Source organism: Grammomys surdaster, unplaced genomic scaffold (assembly GCF_004785775.1).
Source record: "Grammomys surdaster isolate TR1022 unplaced genomic scaffold, NIH_TR_1.0 126198, whole genome shotgun sequence".
Classification (NCBI taxonomy): Eukaryota; Metazoa; Chordata; class Mammalia; order Rodentia; family Muridae; genus Grammomys; species Grammomys surdaster.
The window spans coordinates 118251-141044 of record NW_021621003.1 but is presented as its reverse complement, the minus strand read 5'-3'; the positions used below and the strand labels follow the sequence as shown (position 1 = coordinate 141044).

General features: G+C 36.4%; 2 protein-coding genes across 2 annotated transcripts; both read left to right on the top strand.

The window, feature by feature from the left end:
* The first annotated feature begins 2733 nt into the window (after positions 1 to 2733).
* LOC114613342 (olfactory receptor 11H6-like) lies at positions 2734 to 3672 on the top strand. The gene has a single exon (XM_028758620.1). The coding sequence runs from the start codon at positions 2734 to 2736 to the stop codon at positions 3670 to 3672; it is 939 nt and encodes a 312-aa protein (XP_028614453.1).
* A 16867-nt stretch (positions 3673 to 20539) lies between these two features.
* Positions 20540 to 21502, top strand: LOC114613326 (olfactory receptor 11G2-like). The gene has a single exon (XM_028758596.1). It carries the CDS (start codon positions 20567 to 20569, stop codon positions 21500 to 21502), a length of 936 nt encoding a protein of 311 aa, XP_028614429.1. The 5' UTR covers positions 20540 to 20566.
* The last annotated feature ends 1292 nt before the right edge of the window (positions 21503 to 22794 follow it).

Here is a 22794-nt window from a genome sequence, read left to right as displayed (position 1 = left end):
AAAGAAAGAAAGAAAGAAAGAAAGAAAGAAAGAAAGAAAGAAAGAAAGAAAGAGCCTAATAGAAAGAAAGAAGGAAAGGAAGGAAGGAAGGAAGGAAGGAAGGAAGGAAGGAAGGAAGGAAGGAAGGAAGGAAGGAAGGAAGGATTTTCTCAAAGAACCAGCTCCTGGTTTTGAAGATTCTTTACATAGTTCTTTTGTTTCTACTTGGTTAATTTCAGCCCTGAGTTTGATTATTTTCTGCCATCTACTCATCTTGGGTATATTTGCTTCATTTTGTTCTAGAGCTTTCAAGTGTTCTGTTAAGCAGCTAGTATATGCTCTTTCTAGTTTCTTTTTGGAGGCACTCAGAGCTGAGTTTTCCTGTTAGCATTGCTTTCATTGTATCGTGTAAGTCTGGGTATGTTGTGCCTTCATTTTCATTAAACTCTAAAAGCCTTTAATTTCTTTCTTTGTTTCCTCCTTGACCAAGTTATCATTGAGGAGGACATTGTTCCCTGTATGCAGCAAAATTCTGAGTCCTGTTTACATATCCAGGCTGTTAGTCTATTTCTTTTAGGGGGTAATTGAATCCATTGATGGTAAGAGATGTTAAGGAATAGTGATTGTTGCTTCCTGCTATTTTTGTAGTTAGAGGTAGAATTATGTTTGTGTGAATGTGTTCTTTTATTTTTGTAGAAAGAAGATTAGTTTCTTGCTTTTTTAGGGTGTGGTTTCTTTGAGTTGGAGTTTTCTATCTATTATCCTTTGTAGGGCTGGATTTGTGGAAAGATACTGTGTAAATTTGGTTTTGTCATGGAATATCTTGGTTTTTCCATCTATGTTAATTGAGAGTTTTGCTGGGTATAATAGCCTGGCTGGCATTTGTGTTCTTTTAGGGTCTATATGATATCTGCACAGGATCTGCTAGCTTTTATAGTCTGTAGTGAGAAGTCTGGTGTAATTCTGATAGGTCTGCCTTTCTATGTTACTCGACGTTTTTGCCTTACTGCTTTTAATATTCTTTCTTTGTTTTGTCCATTTGGTGTTTTAACTAATATGTGAGGAATTTCTTCTCTGGTCTAGCCTATTTGGAGTTCTGTTGGCTTATTTTATGTTTATGTTAGGGAAGTTTTTATTCTTTACGTTAGGGATGTTTTCTTCTATAATTTTGTTGACGATATTTACTGGCCCTTTAAGTTGCGAATCTTCACTCTCATCTATACCTATTATCCTTAGGTTTGGTCTTCTCATTCTGTCCTGGATTTCCTGGAATTTTGGGGTTAGGAGCTTCTTGCATTTTGTATTTTTTGACTGTTTTGTCAATGTTTTCTATGGTATCTTCTGCACCTGAGATTCTCTCTTCTACCTCTTGTATTCTGTTGGTGATGCTTGCATCTATGACTCATGATCTCTTTCCTACATTTTCTATCTCCAGGGTTGTCTCCCTTTGTGATTTCTTTATTGATTTCTTTATTTCTTTATTTCTGGATGATTTTGTTCAATTCCTTCACCTGTTTGGTTGTGTTTTTCTGTAATTCTTTAAAGGATTTTTGTGTTTCCTCTTTAACGGCTTCTACCTGTTTACCTGTGTTCTCATGTATTTCTTTAAGGGAGTTATTAATGTCCTTCTTAAAGTCCTCTATCATCAACATGAAATGTGACTTTAAATCAGAGTCTTGCTTTTCTGGTGTGTTCGGATATCCAGGGCTCAATGAGTTGGGAGAACTGTGTTCTGATGATACCAAAATAGCCTTGGTTTCTGTTGCTTATGTTCTTGCCCTTGCCACTTAGCATCTGGATATCTTTGGTGTTAGCTGGTCTTGCTGTCTCTGTGGCTTATCTCTCCTGCAAACCTGTGTGTCAGTACTCCTGGGAGACCAGTTCTTTCCGGGAGGAATTTGGGTATGAAGAGAAGTAGCACAGGGCCAACTCTGGGGTGCAGAAGGAAACCTGAAGGATTCTGTTTCTGGCTATTCCTTTGTTCCTGTATCCTGATGACACTGGGCTGGTCCCTCTTGTGCCAGAAATTTGAACAGAAGTGGTAATGTTATCTGTGGTCACAAGTGTGCCAGCACTCCTGGGAGACCAGCTCTCTCCTGGTGGTATTTGGTTATGAAGCACTGTGGCACTGGATCAGCTCCAGACACAGATGGAAACTGGAAGGATCCTGTCCCAGGCTGCTCCTCAGTTCTTGTGTCCTGAGGTCTCCGGGTGTGTCCCTTAGACAGAAGTGTTGGTGTTACCTGTGCTCACAGGTGTGCCAATGCTCCTGGGAGACCAGCTTTCTCCAGGCTATACTTGGGTATGGAGCACTGTGGCACATGATCAGATTGGAGTATTTGGCACCGGATCAGCTTAGGGTGCACTGCTTCAATTCTAACCTTTATAAGTGAATTAAGTACTATTTGAAATACCAGTTTACCTTTGCCAGACATTTCTCTGACTACACGCTGAGAAATGAGAGAGCAAGTATGTCCATTTTCACATTTATTTTAATTCCAAGAAAAATGTTAAGAAGGTTCAGAAGACTGTTGATAACCATTATGTTGACTTGTCAATGGTTTCTAATTATGAATATAAATATATAGGTTTTCTCAACAACAGTACTATTGGAGTGTTCAATGAAACAACAAATAGGAAACACTTTTCTGGATTCACTGACCTATAGCCTGGAATGTAAATGAATGTATTCTCTTAAAGAAGAGTCAGAAAATCATAATTTCTGGATCTGTAATCTCCACAGAATAGAAGACAATGACCTCAGCCAGAAATGCCTCCCATACTGTGAGTCACTTCATCCTCTTAGGCTTCCCTTGCCGAAGAGAAATACAGATCTTCCTTTTCTCCATATTCTTTATGATTTACATTTTGACTTTGCTTGGAAATATGGCTATTGTGTACGCAGTGCACTGGGATCATCGGCTTCATACACCCATGTACATTCTACTGGCCAACTTCTCCTTCCTAGAGATATGCTACGTCAACTCTGATGTGCCAAACATGCTGGTCAACTTTCTCTCCATGACCAAAACCATCTCCTTCACTCGATGTCTACTCCAGTTATATTTCTTCTTCTCCCTGGGCACAACTGAATGTCTATTTCTCTCCATCATGGCCTATGACAGGTTCCTGGCAATCTGCCGCCCATTGCACTACCCCACTGTCATGACCACTAGGCTCTGTGGCAATCTTGTCATATTTTGCTGGGTCTATGGGTTCCTCTGGTTTCTTATCCCAGTGATACTCATTACTCAGCTGCCATTTTGTGGACCAAATGTGATAGATGACTTTCTTTGTGATGTTGGTCCCTTGCTGGCCCTAGCTTCAGTCTGTGTCCCAATCCCAGGCACTGTTCTTATCTGTGGCACTATGAGTTCACTCCTCATCTTTGGCACATTTTTTTATATTATTGGTTCATATACCTTAGTGCTGAGGGCCGTGATACGGATGCCTTCCTCTGCTGGGTCAAAGAAGGCATTCTCCACCTGTTCATCACACCTTGCTGTTGTATTTCTATTTTATGGTTCAGTAATGATAACATATGTAAGCCCAGGATCAGGACAAGCAAAGGGCATGCAGAAATTCACAACTTTGTTCTATTCAGTTTTGACTCCTTTCTTCAACCCCATGATCTACAGCCTCAGAAATAAAGAAATGAAAGATGCTTTGAAAAAAGTTGTAGGAGGTTCTTAGGAGGTTTTAGATATAGTGAATTATTTAAAATGCGTTTTGAGTCCCAAACATGTTCAACACGTAACCACTGGATTTGTACATTGCAGAACAACAATTAGTGTGGTCAAATATATTTGTAGACCACAAACTTATATGGCAATGTCAGAAACACTAAGCCACAGGTCATAAATTAACTGAGAGACTGGCAAGTAGATGGAAACTTTCACAGAAAGACAGTTCAAACATAAAGGTACCATGCCATTAGTCTATAGACTCTCACCTGGCAGAATTCACTGTATCTTCTATAGTGTGTTGCTTGTAGCATGTCTTCCTTTATTCCCAGTGTTATAGTTAGCTGCTCAGAGTCTGTTTCTTCATGCTTTTCCATCCTTATTAAATTGAAATTTCCTTGAGAATGAGAACTGCACTGCATTAGTTTCTGTCATTTCAGAAAACAACACAGCACATAAATGTCACTAACATAAATTTAAATAAAAATAAATAAAAAGCCAGAAGACCAGGCAGACTGCCTGCAGACTTTCTCTACTCTCTTTCTCTTAACCCAGACCCAATTATTAGAGTCACTCCTAGTATTGTAACAGGACAAGAGCTGCAGCCCTCTCTCCCCTCTGTCTATGCTTCCAATGGGTCCCATTGGTCACCTCTGAGTAGTCTGCCCTCCCCAACTCATTGCTGTGTCCTATTCTCCAACTTAGGGAGACACCCCTTGCTCAACTATAAGTCATGTTTGCCAGAAGACAGGTAGGTGGTTGTGGTTGCTTTATACTCTTTCTGTTAGCCCAGACCCAATCCTCAGGGTTGCCTTTAGCCCTTAGCACTGAAACAAAAGTAAATAAATAAATAAATAAATAAATAAATAAATAAATAAATAAATTTCCCTCTGGCCTCCCCTTTCCCTAGCCTCCAACACCAGCAAGCATTCCACATGAACATACCAGCCAAGTAGGTCAATAAAACAGACAAAACACAGCCAACACATTTTCAAAAATCCAGAAAGAAAATAGAAACCAAAGAACAAAAGAATAAACCACCCACTATACAAAGAATAAGACCCAAATCAGTAACTACACCTATAATTACCCCAAATTCAGATGCCTAGACATCAGAATAAGAATACAAACAATAATAGCCAAGGTAATATGTCTCCACAAGAGCCCAGCTATCTACCACAGCAGGCCCTGAATATTCCTACATAGATGAAGTACAAGAAAAAGACCTTAAGACAAACTATATAAAGATTATAGAGTTCCTTAAAGGTGAAATGAATAAATCTCTTAAAGAAATTTAGGGAAACACAAGCAAACAGTTGGAGAAAATGAGTAGATCCCTTAACAAAAGCAAAGAAACAAACAGAACAAAAAAGAGTTAAAGAAAGTTAAGAAGACTGTTCAAGCTCGATAGTGAAAATAGAAGGAATAAAAAAACACAAACTGAGAGGATTCACAAAGTGAAACATTTAGGAAGGAAAACAGGGTCTACAGAAGCAACCTTCACCAACAGAATACAAGAGATGGAGCAGAGACTCTAAGGCACTGAAGATACAATAAAGGAAATGTATATATTGTCTTAATTATTTAATAAATTCCATTGCTTCCCATCTCAATGGTTTATGTTCCAGTATGAAAGACATACACATACACACACCCTTTATGTTTTAATATACCATTTAATAAGCAGCATAATAGCTGGGTGACTGTCTAGTTTCCATGGTGCTAGAATCTACTTCCTGCTAACAATTCCAAATTACTACTTACTAATATCTGTGTTCCATCTTGTCCTCTCCTGACCCAACTAAACAGCCCTCTGGGCCATTCTTTCCCAGAACCTTTACATTCTGGTTTTGACTCTCTATCTTGCACTCCTCTCAAACATTGTTTCTCTTTTCCTCTTTCTTGCTCCTTGCTATCCCAAGACCAACAAACCTAAAACCTGCCTGTTTTTCTTCTCACCAGTTACTGATTGCTGGCATTTTTATTTACCAATCAGAATTAATTGAGAGGAGGTTCCCAGAAGCTACATGCAGACCCTAGCATGCAAATAGTTTTAGGGAACACAATTAGCATTATAATATAAGCAGCTATGAGACATCTATCAAAAATATTAAATATAAAAAATTCCTGCACTCTATGATATCAAAGCAATAAAAGCAATAGAGGAAGAATCCTAGCTCAAAGACCCAGAAAAATATTTCAAACAATATCATAGATAAAAATTTTCCTAACCTAAAAGCCTATAAAGGTACAAGAAGATAGCAACACAAACATTATTCCATTTCTAATGACAAAAATAACAGGAAGAAACAATCATTTTTCCTTAATAACTCTTAACATCAATGGTCTCAATTACCCAATAAAAAGATGTAGACTAGAAAACTGGATACGTAGACAGGACCTAGAATTTTGCTGCACACAGGAAACACACCTCAGTAACAAAGATAAACACTACCTCAGAATAAAAGGCTGGAAAACAATTTTCCAAGAAAATGGTCGCAGGAAACAGCTGGAATAGCCATTCTAATTTCAATTTCAACCAAAAGTTATCAAAAAAGATAAGGAAAGGCACTTCATACTCCTCAAACAAAAAAAAAAATCTACCAAGATGAACTCTCAATTCTGAACATCTATGCTCCAAATGCAAGGGCACCCACATACACAAAAGAAATTTACTAAAGCTCAAAGCACAAATTGAAACTCACACAATAGTAGTGGGGGACTTCAACACCCTACTCTAAGCAATGAACAGATCATGGAAATGAAAACTAAACATAGACACAGTAAAACTTAGACAAGTTATGAACCAAAGGGATTTAACAGATATCTATATTGCAATTCATCAAAAAAAAAAAAGAATGTATCTTTTTCTCAGCACCTCATGGTACCGTCTCCAAAATTGACCATATAATTGGCCTCAACAGATACAAAAAGATTGAAATAATCCCTTGCATATTATCAAATCACCATGGACTAAGGCTGGTCTTCAGTAATAACAAAAACAGTGGAAAGCCCACATACACATGGAAACTGAACAACACTCTACTCAATAACTTGGCCAAGGGAGAAATAAAGAAAGAAATTAAAGACTTTTTAGAAAATAAAGGCTCTTCATACAAAACTTGTGAGACACAATGAAAGCAATGAAGTGCTAAGAGGAAAATCTATAGCTCTAAATGCCTACAAAAAGAAACTGGAGAGAGCATACACTCGCAACTTGACAGCACACCTGATAGTTCTAGAAAAAAAAGAAGCAAATACACCCAAGAGGAATAGATGGCAGGAAATAATCAAACTCAGGGCTGAAATCAATCAAATAGAAACAAAAAGAACTATACAAAGGATCAATTAGACCAGGAGCTGGTTCTTTGAGAAAATCAACATGATAGATAAACCCTTAGCCAGTAATCGGAGGGCACAGAGACAGTATCCAAGTTAATAAAACCAGAACTGAAAAGGGAGACATAACAACAGAAACAGAGGAAATTTAAAAAATCATCAGATCCTACTACAAAAGCCTATACTCAACAAAACTGGAAAATCTGAATGAAATGGACAATTTTCTAGACAGATACCAGACACCAAAATTAAATTAGGATCAGATAAACCATCTAAACAGTTCCATAATCCCCCCCAAAAAAATAGCAACAGTCATTAAAAGTCATTCTCCCCCCTAAAAAAAAAAAAAAAAAAAAAAAAAAAAAAACAAAAAAAAAACAGGACCAGAAGGTTTTAGTGCAGAATTCTACCAGACCTTCAAGGAATACCTAATACCAATTCTCTTCAAACTATTCCACAAATAGAAATAGAAGGAACACTACTCATTTCATTTTATGAAGCCACAATTACTCTTATACCTAAACCACACAAAGACACAACAAAGTAAGAGAACTTCAGACCAATCTCCCTTATGAATACCAATGCAAAAATACTCAATAGAATTCTTGCAAACTGAATTCAAAAACATATCAAAACAATCATCCATCATGATCAAGTAGGCTTTATTCCAGGAATGCAGGAATGGTTCAGTATATGGAAATTCATCAACATAATCCATTATATAAACAAACTCAATGGAAAAAAAAAACACAGGATCATCTCACTAGATGCTCAACATCCTTTCATGTTAAAAGTCTTAGAAAGATCAGGAAACCAGGGCCCATACATAAACATAATAAATCCATATATAGTAAACCTAGAGTCAACATCAGACTAAATGAAGAGAAACTTGAAGCAATCCTACTAAAATCAGGGACTAGACAAGGTTGCCCACTCTCTCTCTACCTATTCAATACAGTACTTGAAGTCCTAGCCAGAGCAATTAGACAACAAAATAAAATCAAAGGGATACAAATAGGAAAGGAAGAAGTCAAAATATCACTATTTGGGGATAATATGATAGTATGCTTAAGTGACACCAAAGCATCCACCAGAGGACTCCTAAATCTGATAAACAACTTCAGCAAAGTGAATGGATATAAAATGTATTCAAACAAATCAGTATCCTTCCCCTACTCAAAGGATAAACAGTCTGAGAAAGAAATTAGGGAAATAACATCCGTCACAATAATCACAAATAATATAAAATGCCTTTGTGTGAATCTAACAAAGCAAGTGAAAGATCTGTATAACAAGAACTTCAAGTCCCTGAAAAAAGAAATCAAAGAAGATCTCAGAAGATGGAAAAATCTCCCATGCTCATGAATTGGTAGGATTAATATAGAAAAAAAAAGGCCATCTTGCCAAAAGCAATCTTCCTACTCAATGCAATCTTCATCAAAATTCCAACTCAGTTCTTCATGGAGATAGAAAGAGAAATTTTCAAATTCATTTGGAATAACAAAAAATCGAGGATAGTGAAAACTCTTCTCAACAACAAAAGAACTTCTGGGGGAATCACAATTCTTGACCTAAAGCTGTACTACAGAGCAATAGTCATAAAAATTGCATGGTATTGGCACAGAGACAGGCATGCTTTAAAATCAAGAAGGAGAAACATCTCCTGGATAATGCCCCACCTGGGTATCCATCCCATGTGCAGTCACCAAAGACAGACACTGCTGTGGATGTTAGGAAGTGCATACTGACAAAAGCCTGATATACATGTCTCCTGAGAGGCTCTTCCATAGTCTGACATACACAGAGGTGGATGCTCGTAGCTCACCATTGAACTGATCATGGTGTCCCCAATGGAAGAGTTAGAAAGTGGACTGAATGAGCTGAAGAGGCAGGTGGCCCTATGGGAAGACTGACAATACCAACCAGCCAGAGCTCTCATGGTCTAAACAGCCAGTCTGGGAACAAACATGGAGTGTCCCATGGCTCCAGCTGAATATGTAGTTGAGGATAGCCTTGTCAGGCATGGGTGGGAGAGGAGGCTCTTGGTCCAGTGAAGGCTGGATGTCACAATGTGGGAGAATTTGAGGGCAGGGTGGTGGGAATGGGTGGATATGTGGGGGTACACCCTAATAGAAGTAAGAGGAGGAAGTATGAATTAGAGGTTTTGGTGGAGAATGGGGAAAATGGATAACATTTGAAGGGAAAATAGATAAAAATCCAATAATTAAAAAACAGATAATGGAACTGGCTATTACAGTTGAATATTTGAGACTTTTTGTCAACAATTTAATATTACCCATATTACTGGGATTCCTTATAATCCTCAAGGACAAGGGAATGTGGAAGGGGCCCATGGAACTTTAAAACAATATCTTCATAAAATAAAAAATGGAGAAGTATATCCCAGGATACCACAAATTTATTTAAGTCATGCTCTTTTTATTTTAAATTTTTAAAAAGTTTGTATGCCATGGAACTTTCTGCTGAGCATCTATAGCACCCTACAAGTAGGTGTACATATGCCTAGGTGAAAAGGAAGGATCCACTTACTGGCATATGACATGATCCAGATCAGGTATCTAATATGGGGAAGAGTGAATGTTTGTGTTTTTTCTGGAGGATGCTGAAGGAGCATGGTGGCTGCCAGAGTTATTGGTGAGACGTGCTGTTGCTGAGACAAAGAATGACGCTGACCTGTGAGTTTGCTGAGTGCACTGACAAGGGTTACTGGGAAACTGTATTGGACATATGTTCCTGGCCCACCTTTGCTTTCCTTTATCTCAGGTGGGACAAGCTGCCTTGCATCAAACATTTAGACCTTGTGGGACAGAGAATCAAAAAGAGAAATTAGAATGACTCTTGTATTTTTCTTAAATGGAACCAGTTATTCGGACTCAATGATGGACTGATCTACAAATCAGTCCAATATTGGAAATAAAAGTCTTCATTTGGAAGGCTGATCTGGACATCTTCAAAGACATATTTGGAAGTAAGCTGCAGATCTCTATGATGTTATGATAGCAAGAGATACAGTTGGGACAGGATCTGGATTTCAAACAAGGGTTAGTGCATGTGTTAGGGCTCTCTTAATTGTCAAGCTAAAAGTACTTTTGTTTCTTCTACAGCATTTATTGTAAGTTGCATGATTGAACACTCTTTAATTGTGTTAGTGTGTTGAAACCTGGCATGTCTGTTATGAGGGTCTATCAATCAGCGTTTGTCTTACTGCCCTGAGTGTTAGAAAGCCCTGATTTTCTGAAAAAAGCTTGAAAGTGCTGGAGGAAGTGAGTTAGGCTTTAAGCAGAAGCAAGATGGTAGTGGGCTTGATTATTGCTGGTATAACAGCTTTAATTACATTAACTGCTAGCACCACTGCTTCTACAATTGCCTTGACACAAGAAGTTAAGACATCTTCTTTTGTTAATCACATAGCAAAAAAAAAAAATGTTACTAATGTGTGTTGAGTATACAAGAGGATTTAGATAGATATTTGGAACAACAAATTGATGCTCTTTATCCTGTTCACATTATTGGTAGGAGGTTCAGAGATAAAGAGTAAGGATCCACCTTGAGGGTCATGCCAAATACAAATGGAGTTGTGTTACATCTAAAATTTACAATGATAGTCATTATAATTAGAAAAAAAATTAAAGACACTTGCAGGTTATTTGGCATAATTCTAACACCTCTCTGGATGTTTTAGCATTGCATGGTGAGATTATGAATTTAAAGAATGTTGCTCTGTTGGGCTTTGATGCTACAGATAATGCTGATAAAATTATCCATGGCCTGAGGTCAGTATTTCTATTTTGGTCAAACATCAAGAATGGCATATATAGCTTGATGATGCTAGCCCCTTTTTGTCCTGGGAATATTTTATTCCTTCTCATGGTGTGAAAGCTTGTCTTTAACAACATCAACATGTTGGCAGCCAAAGTACATGACTTGAAACTGAAAATGGACACCCAGACAGAGTTATTAGTTTAACAGGATGGCAAGCCAAGGTTGGGCAAGATTCTACTCAGAGCCTTACCAACCTAAGACAGAAGTGTATTGCTTTTGATAATGCATATTCCATGACAGGTAAGGAAGGCATTCTTGTCAGACTGACCTAAGACAGGTTCAGTCTTGTTTATGAAATAAAAAAGTAGGAGAGGTGGAGAGCTTTTGGGGATGCTTGGCAGGAATCTGACATTGGCCAAGGAAAAGGAAATGGGCTTCTTAGCAGGAATCTGACATTAGGCTAGAACACAGAAGTAATTCCATGCAGGAATACAAATCTTAGGCTAAACAAATAATTAATTTCAGGCAGGAATCTTAATCTTAGGCTAGAACAAAGAAATAATTTCAAGCAAGAATATAAATCTTAGGCTAGAACAAAAAAGTAGGCTTTAGGCATGAAAGTAACTTTGGGCTAGGACAGGGAAGGAGGTACTTAGAGTTATGAATGCACTTAGTTCTATGAGCTTCCTATTAGCAATGCTTTCATTGTGTCCCATACATAAGTCTGTATATTTTGTGCTTTTATTTTTATTGAATTCTAATTTCTTTTTTTATTTCTTCCTTGGTCCAATGAACATTGAGTAGACTTGTTTAATTTCTGAGTTTGCAGGCTTTCTGTTGTTTCTATTGTTAAACTACAGCTTTAATACTGGTGGTCTGATAGGATACAAGTGGTTATTTTAAATTTTTCGTATCTGTTGAGACTTGCTTTGTGACCAAGTATATGGTCAGTTTAGGAGAAGGTTTCATGAGGTGCTGAGAAGAAGGTATATTCTTTTGTGTTTGGTTGAAATGTTTTGTAGATATCTATTAAGTCTATTTGAATCATAATCTCTGATAGTTATATTTTTCTCTGTTTAGTTTCTGTCTAGACGACCTGTCCATTGGTGAGAGTGGGATGTTGAAGTTACTCACTATTAATATATGAGGTTTGATATTTGATTTAAGCTTTAGTAAGTTTCTACAAATGTCAGTACTTTTGCATTTGGGGCATAGATATTCATAATTGAGATGTCATCTTCATAGATTTTTCCTTTGGTGTGTATGGAGTGTCCTTCTCCACCTTTTAAAATTACTTTTTGTTGAAAGTCTATCTTATTAGGTACTTAATGGTTATTGTAGCTTGTTTCTTGGATGTATTTTGTTGAAAAATCATTTTTCTGTCCTTTACTCTGAAGTAATGTTTCTCTTTAATGCTGAGGTGTGTTTCTAATATGCAGCAGAAAGGTGAATCTTGTTTTCACATCCATTCTCTTAGCCTGTGTCTTTTTATTGGACAATTGAGTACATTGGTTTTGAAAAATATTAATAAGCGATGATTTTGATTTCCTGTTATTTTGATGTTTGTGGTAGCAGTGGTGGTGGTAGTAGTGGTGGTGTGTGTGTGTACATGTCCACATGTCCATAAGTGTGTTTCTCTTCTTTTGGTTTTGCTGGTGTGTAATCATTTATTTTCTATGTTTTTTCTTGGATGTAGTTATCCTCCTTGTGTTGGAATTTTCTTTTGAGTACCCTCTGTATGGCTGGATTAGTGGAAAGATATTGTGTAAATTTGGTTTTGTCATGGAATATTTTGTTTTCTCCATCTACGCTGATTGAAAGTTTTGTTGCATATAGTAGTCTGGGCTGACCTCTGTGGTCTCTAAGAGACTGAAACACATCTATCTACTCGGGCTCTTCTGGCTTTTGAATCTCTATTGAGAAGTTAGGTGTAGTTAAATATGTCTGTCTCTATATGTTATTTGGCCTTTTTCTCTGCAGATTTTAATTTTCTTTCTTTGTTCTGTACCTTTGGGGTTCTGTTTATTACGTAGCAGGAGGTTTTTCTTTTCTGGTCTAACTTGTTTGGTGTTCTGTAATCTTGTACGTTTGTAGGCATCTCTTTCTTGTATGGGAACTTGATAGGAAATTTTTCTTCTATGATTTTATTGAAAATATTTTTGAACATTTGATCCGGTAATCTTCTCATTCTTCTATTCCTATTAGTCTTAGGTTTTGTCTTTCCACAGTGTCCTGTATTGTCAGGAACTTTATAGATTTAACATTGTCTTCTATCATATCTACACCTAAGATTCTTTCTTCCATACTTTGTATTCTGTTGGTGATGCTTATGTTTGTAGTTCCTGTTCTCTTACCTAGTTTTTTCCATCTCCAGGATTCCCCTAGTTTGTATTTTCTTTATTACTTCTATTTCCAGTTTCAGGTATGAACAGATTAATCATTTCCTTCACCTGTTTAACTGTATTTTCCTGTATTTCTTTAAAGGATTTATTCATTTCCTCTTTAAAGGCCTCAATCATCTTCATAAGGCTGGATTTCAGGTCATCTTGTGCTTCATCTGTGTTAGGATATCTAGGGCTTGCTGGAGTAGGATAGATTGGCTCCACTGATGCCATGCTGCCCTGTATGTTGTTGACTGTGTCCTTTAGCCATCTGGGATTTGTAGTTTTATAGGCTTGAATGCTGATTTCTACGATTATCTTTTTTGGATGGATGTTTTCAGATTTTTTTCCCTTGGTTTTTGTTTCCTTTCTGTCTTTTGGGCTGAGTAGTCTGAGTTACTGGTAACTAGTGAGACTTCACATCTAGTAGAGTGTCTCCCCTGTGGTTTTGTGGCCTCCATCACCTCTGGGGTTTTGGATGCTAATCTTGCCTCTGAGATCCCTAGAATCAGCATGGTCTGTCGTCTCTGGTGTCAGCAGGCCTCCGCAAAAGCAGGCAGAGTTGCAGATTGGAAAATGGAGTCCAGGGGATAGGGTGCAGTTTAAGGTTTTTTAGTGTGCTTTAAGGGAATATGGGGAGGCAACCAAGGGCTTGGGGCAAGGTCTTACCTGGTATTTCTTGATGCTAGCAGGCCACATACCCTGTACTCTCCCCTGTAGGACAAAAACCCAACAAAAGCTACTGTAATTGTTTACACTCACAAGTAAAGCAGAAAACCAAGGCCAGCTTCTCATCTGCTTTCCAAGACTAAGGCAACTTTGAAATATAAACCACTTATTATCAATCCCTTCCTGTTTTTTGACTCCTGTCATGTGAGCTAAGCCAAACCCGATGCTTCAAAACCTAAAAGAGGTAGAAATTTCTTTTTCTCCTCCAGAATTGAAGCTTCCCTCTGCCTTCATGACTTCATGTTGCTTCATATGGTATGATTCTGTAACTCTTCTACAAGGTCTCATTTTATAGAATTCCTGACAGGATATAGTCATGAACCTCTATGCCTACTAATAAAGCTCATTCTGAAGAATTACCTCATGCAGCTTTGTTTCTATGAAACCAGCCATGCATTTAAGTACCAAAAGTATTTAAAACTTTTTATAATTAAATTTATTTAACCTGATACATAAAAATTAGATTTTAATATAACAGCATTTGGCAACAGAATGTGATAATACATCTGCTTATCTTGTAACATTTTCATCAGGTCCAGTCTGGCATGTCATTTCTGATTTTTTTTTAGAATGGTAAAATTCAAAATTCTTACTTATATCTTTTTAAATTATACATCATAATATCCAAAAATGTAGTAACTAATGTAGAATACAACAGGAAAATTTCCTACACCCCTCTTACTATAACTTAATGTCCAGTGATCAATTGTTACCCATCTCTGCCTCTCCAGGTCTCTTCCTAGTCTTGAGTAACCACTCTTTTGCTCTGAACTTCTATGAATTTGGCTTTTTAATATTCCACATAGGATCTCTGGTTGTTTCTCTGTGCCTTGTTCATTTCACATAAAAGAATTATCTGCTCTTCAATCTATATTGTTATAAATGACAAAAAGAATATATGTCCTCAATCTCTGTCTTCAGAGAGTTAAAGTCTTCCTTGTAAGGTCTTTCACCTTTATTTAAGTATATTCCTAGATGTTATTGGGTTTGGGTTTGGTTGTTTTGTTTTGTTTTTTGAAATGTTTGTGAATGAGCATCTGTACAGGCTCTCTTTTTCAGCATGTGTGTCGTTGATATACAGAAAAGCTACTTATTTTTGTAACTTTATTTTAAATCCCTTAAGGTATAACCTACAGCTCAGGGGACATCTCAGAAGAGAAAAAGGTTGTAAAAGTTAGAAGACTAGTATATCTCTTGTTAGGTTATATATTAGACAGGAAAGCTATACCCGTAAAATCTTAGCTATATGGTCAACCCAAACAAGACCTGCAGAATGTAAATGCCACTTTACATATCAATGTGCATGAATAAAACATTTACAAGGCGTCACCCCTAGTTGAGTCATGCTCCCTCAAAGATGAGCTCCAATTGGTTTTCCAGAACTACGTTATCATACTGAAAACATATACTTAGATGTGACACTAAATAAACTCAGCAGGTTGTATTTATACATTAATATATAGGCATGCAGGTAACAATACTAATTAAATGAAAAGATAGTGGATAGAGATGGATCTGGGAAGAATTAGGGAAGAGAATGGTGGAGGGGTGAATATGATAAAATAAAGTTATCACATTCTCAAATAATTAGTGCAAATATTACATTATTTCAAAAGAGACACAGCTTAGCCAAGTGTCAGACAAGCATAGAAAGATCAGGGGCCTATCTGGGTGGTACATGACAGTAATCCCTTCCTTTCAGGCTGTAAAGATTTTTTTTAATTGACTGTATGGTAAGTACACTTACAGAAGATAGAAACAGAGTTCTTGAATGATTAAGAAATCAATAAATTATATTATTATTAAGTTTTAAATTAAACTTCTGGGAGATGCTCGAAACACACAAAGTATATTACCTTACACACACACATACACACATGCACACATGCACACATGCACACAGAAGCAGAAATTAAGGCACAACTCTAAGTAAAGTGAGTAACAAGCACAGAGCTGTCCCCTGATGCTGCTCTTCCAGAATCAGTAAATGGATCCTCAAGGACCTGGGGAAATGATCAACTAATTTTCAGCAGGTTCTGCTTATAATTCTACATCCTCAGTGGAGAAGCTTAAGTGTCCTCTTTATCATTGCTATCATATCTTTCTCTTTTCTGGTTATTGTCAAAAATTTAGAAAACCTGTCTTACTCTAAGAAAGTAAGAATAAAAAGGCAAACTTCTAAGATACTTCATCTTGGATTCCCTTTTCTAATACAGGTAATAAGATAATATAGGCTTAGGATAATATACTTGTAATAATATATGTGTAGAATCTAATAGCCTCCACAGCTTTCCGAATTTCTGACATAAAACCAATGTTCCTTATGTTCCTTCTGGTCAGGAGCCTGGTCAAGATATTGCCATATTCCTTTAAATTGGCATAATTATGCTTATATGATAGCTAAGGACACTGACAATATTAGTTTCTTATGGCTAGTAAAGAAAATGCTTAGCTCCAAATTCAGGGGATTTTGCTACTAAACACAACTTTGTAGTGTTTGTTAAAATATGGACAATTATCCCTTTTAAACATCTTCTTTACAAATAGCTATTCAGCATTATAGACATGATGTCTCCTTACTGTATCTGCACAGATGAACAAGATAACAGAATTATTCTGTGACATGACTCTGGACTGTCTGCAGAGACAATAAACTTTTGTAAAAAGACTCTGAAGCAAAATTAAAATATTCATGCAATGCCTTTCCTTTACATTGTGTGACAGCCTGCCTCATTCATACAGACTTTACAAGTTTTCCATGGTTGACTAATTAACAAGGAAATAAATCCCCCAAAGAGATAACTAATATTCCAAATACCCTGGGTTCTTAAGCATGATGTCATATCTATGCTCACAGGACCTACAGTTGGTGGAAGCTGAGTCTGCTAGACTTCTGGAAAGAGTGAAGGAGCATCTGTGTGTATATCTCTGTATGTCTCTATATGAGACAATGTGTGTGTGTGTGTGTGTGTGTGTGTGTGTGTTGCTAAGGGTGCAGATCAATGCCTTCCATAAGCTAAGCAAGTACCCTCCACCAAGCTAATTTTCCCCAATCCTAGGATTTTTGTTGTTATTTTTGTTTAATAAATGAGGCATATATTTGATTACTCCAGCTCAGATCTGTGGTGAGTAAACATCTTCTGCACAGAAAAGCTAAGCATCACAGGGTGAGTAACAGTGCAGTCTTGCTGAGTATGTTACTCTGTACAAAGTCAGAGTTGGCTAACCCAAAATTATTTTCACATCCCATTTCTAAGGAAGCTCTATGAGAACTCTATGAGAACAGTCTTATTCTAAAAAAGAATGATTTTATTCAAACGTCTAACATGCTTGAGTTTGGGGGTTTTAAATAATATGATGCTATTTAGAAAAATGAAATATAGAAAGGCAAGCACATAAGTAAGGATGTTTCTGAAGAAACTTGAGTGGAAGAGTAAGAATGTAAGTTTAGGAAATGACAACAGGGTAGAGCATGGGAGAAGTGCATGGTTTCTGTTTTCACAATTAAAACAGCAGTGCATTGATAGATTTGCTATGAGAGTCAACATAGATAAAGACATGTAACATTAAAATAAGCATGGAAATGAGTTCTTGACAATTAAGCTATTCAATGAAATACTGGAAATATTTTTAAATTGTTAACATAGCAGTTCTTCAAACTACAGCTTTATAGAATATGCTGCAAAGTACCTTGAATAAATATCCAATCATTTGGCTTTCAAAGTATTGAATGATTTGTCTCCGACTTGATGTTAAACCTTTAAGGTTAAGAAGATCTTTGCTTTAACCTTATGAAATGTAGAGTCGGGAAGTTCTCTTCATATATTAGAGCAAGTTTCCCCTTGAATCAGTTTCCATTCATTAGCATTAGGAGATCTCCAACAAGAGGTTGAGTATGGTTAGAAGATTTCTTCAGAAATGGGTACAGTTTTAATATTTTTCATCCTGCATGAGAAAAGTATAATATAATATACATTAGAATTTTATACTTGTTTTAAAATTTACTTTCAAAGGCAATAAATCTTTCTAGTTGAAGTATTATCTCAGTCTCTAGTTATAGGACCAAAAAATCTGAGTGGAAAAGATATTTAGGAAATATAGCCTTATGACATGAGGAACAGAGTCTGTTCTTAAGACAAGAGAGGCACTAAAATGATTAAGGTCATAAATTAGTACATAATATTGGGAAATTTTCTTAGCTTCATGAGCCTACTGTCACTGAAGTCAGAAAAAAAAATCTGAAAGTAGATAAGAATCAGAAAGAATCTTTTTATGGTTAAAAATAAGCATTTTTTTATTTTTAAAACAAATTAAAAGATTATTATTTCGTCAGAAGATTTGCTACTTTTAATGAGAATTTTGGAAAGAAAACAGTAACAAAGAACACTATTAACTGGCTCTCTAAATACAAATGAAAGTACATTAGATCAATCATTTGCAAATACAATAATTAACAGCTTAAAGCTCTAAAAACCTTACTGCAGGCAGAGTGCTGAGGATCCCCTGCAGATAAGGTACTCAGCAAATGTACACGACAGGATTGGAGCCCTGGAAACCAATGTTTCTGTATTCATATAGATGGGAATAGAAGAGTTGGACTAAGTAAAGATAGCATACAGTAATCTAGATAAGGCAGGCAGCACTGGGCCAGCAGGAACAATTGTAGGAGAAGATGCAGAGGTAGTCATTCTTTTAAATAACAGCATGGAACAAAGACTCAGAGAGAATCTTTTATACAAAATTTATGAGTTCCAAAGTATTAAAGAGTCTACTAATCCCATTTTTAAAAAATTACATTGACTTGCTTCTCTTCTGATAGTCTGCCTTTCATCTGATGACTTACTGTTTTGAATTTTTCATATAGATTGTTGTCAGACTTCTTGAATAATTATTACAGCATTAAAAAGAAAACTTAAAATTGATTGATACTAAATGGCAGACAATAAGAAGAATATTTTTCACATTCCGTATGTATGTCCTATTTACAAAGGTTTTTAAAGCCCCAGTGTTAGGGAGTACTAGATCTCTGAGATGGGAATGGGTGGGCAGGTGACAAAGTATCCTCATAGATGCAAAGGGGAAGAGATGGAGGATTTGCAGAGGGGAGAAGGGGAAAGGGGACAACATTTGAAATGTAAATAAATAAAATCAATAAAAAACAGAAAGCAAAAACAAGTTGAATATCTAAGTGTAGTATTATTAATCATACATAGAGTAATTTAATTTAGAAAAACATAAAACCATTTTGTGGAAATATAACTGTTCATAGTTATTCTAGTTTGAGGTATTCCCAAGCACTGTTTGGAGTAGAAAGAAGGAGAAAAAAGAAGAAGAGGAAGAGAAAAGAAGAAAGTAAGTACCCTTTGCAAGTTTCTTTACAAGGGTACTTACTTTAATATTGTACCAGCAATTGCAGAATCCATCTTTCATGTAACTGGATTGGAAGCCAGAATTTTGAAGATTATATACATAACATAAACAGTCAAATACATATATTAGAAAATATAATTGTTGATTCTATACTTCAGCTAGATCTACTCTTGATGCTTGGAAAAATGCTTTAACAGAAGTAAAATACAACTATTAATCTAAATTAATTAATTAATCTAAATGTCTCTCTACCAAAACTGACATGTTGCATATCCGATAACATGAATAAATAATATCAGAAAAATATTTCTCCTAAAATCTCTGCTCTACTGCTTTACCTCAGTCACCTGTGAGCTATGTTCTCTCTCTCTCTCTCTCTCTCTCTCTCTCTCTCTCTCTGTCTCATTGATTCATCTTATGATTTCTTGTTGGAAGGTTTCTACAAGCAAAATGTAGATGATTCCTGATTCCTAATGACTTAGAAACAAATAACTTCTCAAGGAAACTGATAAACCCATGACAAAGTTTCATTAGAAATCTGTAAGAGAGACCCATTCAATATGACAAAGATAGGAAGGAAGGTTGTTAAAATACAACTTCTATCATTGCTCAGGATGGAGTAAAGCCATTAACAGAATTCACATATGCCAATGAGAGTGATAAAATACCAGTTCAGTGAGGAATACTACATAGATAAATGATAAAAGAGTCATTGATCCTGGAAATAAACCAAAATATTCATCCACAATCAAACAATAAAAGAATGAAAAAAGGTTTTTTATTTCTGTAAGATATACATAGAGCCATAAAAATATCATAGTTACTACTGAACAAAAGATATCACCCGAAATACCAACAGGAGACTTTCATTTGTGGAAAATACAAAAACAGAAAAAAACAAGAAAGATTGTTAAGGAGTATATACCAGGTTTGAAGTGACATGAAGTTATAAGGAAAGACAAAGCAATTGTCATAAATAACAATGAGTGATGAGACAACAGGTTGGGGTAGTGTAGGTACTAAGAACGGTGTTCTCATGGTTTAGTAAACTATACACTTACATATTATACACAGTGTTACTCCCTGCACAAAAAGAAAATGTCTATGTCTTTGTGTTGATTATTCTCTGGTTCTATAGACCAAACCTATGCCCATAATGAGGATTTAAGATTAAACAAAATAGTGACAGTTGATATATAAATATTTGAATTCCTTGAAAATGACTTTAAAACATTTCCTGGTTGTAATTTCTCTTTGAACTAGCATTTGATAATTTCTGGTGCTTTCACAGGGCACAGACAGATGAAAGCCCTCAGCAGCCCCAGCAACTCCAGCACCATCACTGGCTTCATCCTCCTGGGCTTCCCCTGCTCCAGGGAGGGGCAGATCCTCCTCTTTGTGCTCTTCTTCATTGTCTACCTCCTTACCCTCATGGGCAATGCTTCCATCATCTGTGCTGTGTGCTGTGATCAGAAACTCCACACTCCCATGTACCTCCTGCTGGCCAACTTCTCTTTCCTGGAGATCTGGTATGTCACCTCCACAGTCCCCAACATGTTGGCCAACTTCCTCTCTGACACCAAGGTCATCTCTTTCTCTGGATGCTTCCTGCAGTTCTATTTCTTCTTCTCCTTGGGGTCTACAGAATGCTTTTTTCTGGCAGTCATGGCATTTGATCGCTACCTTGCCATCTGCAGACCATTACATTATCCTGCTCTCATGACTGGGCGCCTCTGCAACACTCTTGTGATCAGTTGCTGGGTGCTTGGTTTCCTCTGGTTCCCTGTTCCCATCATCATCATCTCCCAGATGTCCTTCTGTGGGTCCAGAATTATAGACCACTTCCTGTGTGACCCAGGTCCTCTGTTGGCCCTCACCTGTGTGAGAGATTCTTTAATTGAGCTGACTAGCTCTACTTTAAGTTCTCTGCTTTTATTCGTTCCATTTTTCTTTATCACGGGGTCTTATGCCCTAGTAATGAGGGCTGTGCTGAGGGTCCCTTCAGCAGATGGACGAAGAAAGGCCTTCTCCACTTGTGGTTCACACTTGACTGTGGTTTCTCTTTTCTATGGCTCAGTGATGGTCATGTATGTGAGCCCAACATCTGAACATGCAGCTGGAGTGCAGAAACTTGTGACTCTATTTTATTCTGTGGTTACTCCACTCCTTAATCCTGTGATATACAGTCTGAGGAACAGAGATATGAAACATGCAATGAAGAAAATACTAAAAATGTAAAACTTGAACTCTTGTTTTAAAAGAGAAACTCATTATGCCTTATTTATTTAAGGAAAAGTAACCAGTCATGATGGTATGGACCTGTAATTCTAGAGCTTCAGAGGCTAAAACAGGAAGATTGTCAGTTTGAGGCCAGTCTAAGGTCTGAAACGTGAGCTTGTCTGACAAAAAAAAAACTGATTTCACTTGGGACTTTGTTCTTTTTTATCATTTCCTAGAATATGTAGGAGTATTAGGGACCACTAGATATTAATGATAGAACTGTCAAGTTGTAGAAGCTTGATTTGTTGGGAAAATAAAAATGTATCTAAAAGAAAATCTGCTGACACAGAAAATCTCTCCCCTGAGGCAGAAGAGAAATAAAATAATTTTGTTTCTGAATAAGCATTAAGCCATAATGTGTGTCACAAAGAATTCACTAAACAATTGTAAGCATTGAAAAAGTTCTGTACTTTTATATACTAAAAAAGCTACAATAAATTGCATACATTTTATCAATACAAAAATATATATTCCTCTAAGTGCTCTGACAGCAAAGTCTGTGAGCAGGGATCAACCTATATTTAGCTGGTAGATAGGACTACATCTGTATTTACTAATTGACTTTATACAAATGAAACATTAAGCCATCTGTGACAAGTTAAGAACCAGTATGTCCAGAAGCTGAGAGGTGAGAGCATGATGCTCTTTGATGGTTATATCTCAAAGACATACTCCCACCCCCTAGAGGGAGATTACAAGTTTTCTAACATATAAATGTTCTAAGAGACAAGAAATAAGAAAGTAGAAGAAGGATAACAGAAGAAAGTATCTTCTTCTTGTTGTTTTGAATAAAGACAATTAAGTGTGTTATTTTTTCTAGTATTTGCCTTTTCAAGTAACAGTAGATCAAAATCTTCAGACAAAACCTAAAGTTTTTCACTAACATTACTCCAAAAGTAAGTTACCTTTATGCCTTTAGTCGAACTTCTATTTCTGTATTCCAGAAAAATCAATCACAGTAACATTAAATAATAAACAAATGAGTAATATCTTTGAAATATGTAAATGTCCAGATCAGACAAATAAAATGTCAGTGCTAGAATATGAATTATTAAGTATAACAGAGAATATTTATAAATATAAAAAGATATCTTATTTTAATTTAAAAAATAAAAATAGAAATAATAAATTTACCACAGAGTTATAGTAACAAAACATAGTATGGCATTGGCATAAATATAGGCAAATAGATGAATGGTACAAAAAGGGATCCAGATTTGGAGCCTTTAACATACAGTGACTTGATTTTT

Excerpts from the sequence above, each read along its gene's own strand:
- LOC114613342 (XM_028758620.1), top strand. The coding sequence starts at position 2,734 with ATGACCTCAGCCAGAAATGCCTCCCATACTGTGAGTCACTTCATCCTC.
- LOC114613326 (XM_028758596.1), top strand. The coding sequence starts at position 20,567 with ATGAAAGCCCTCAGCAGCCCCAGCAACTCCAGCACCATCACTGGCTTC.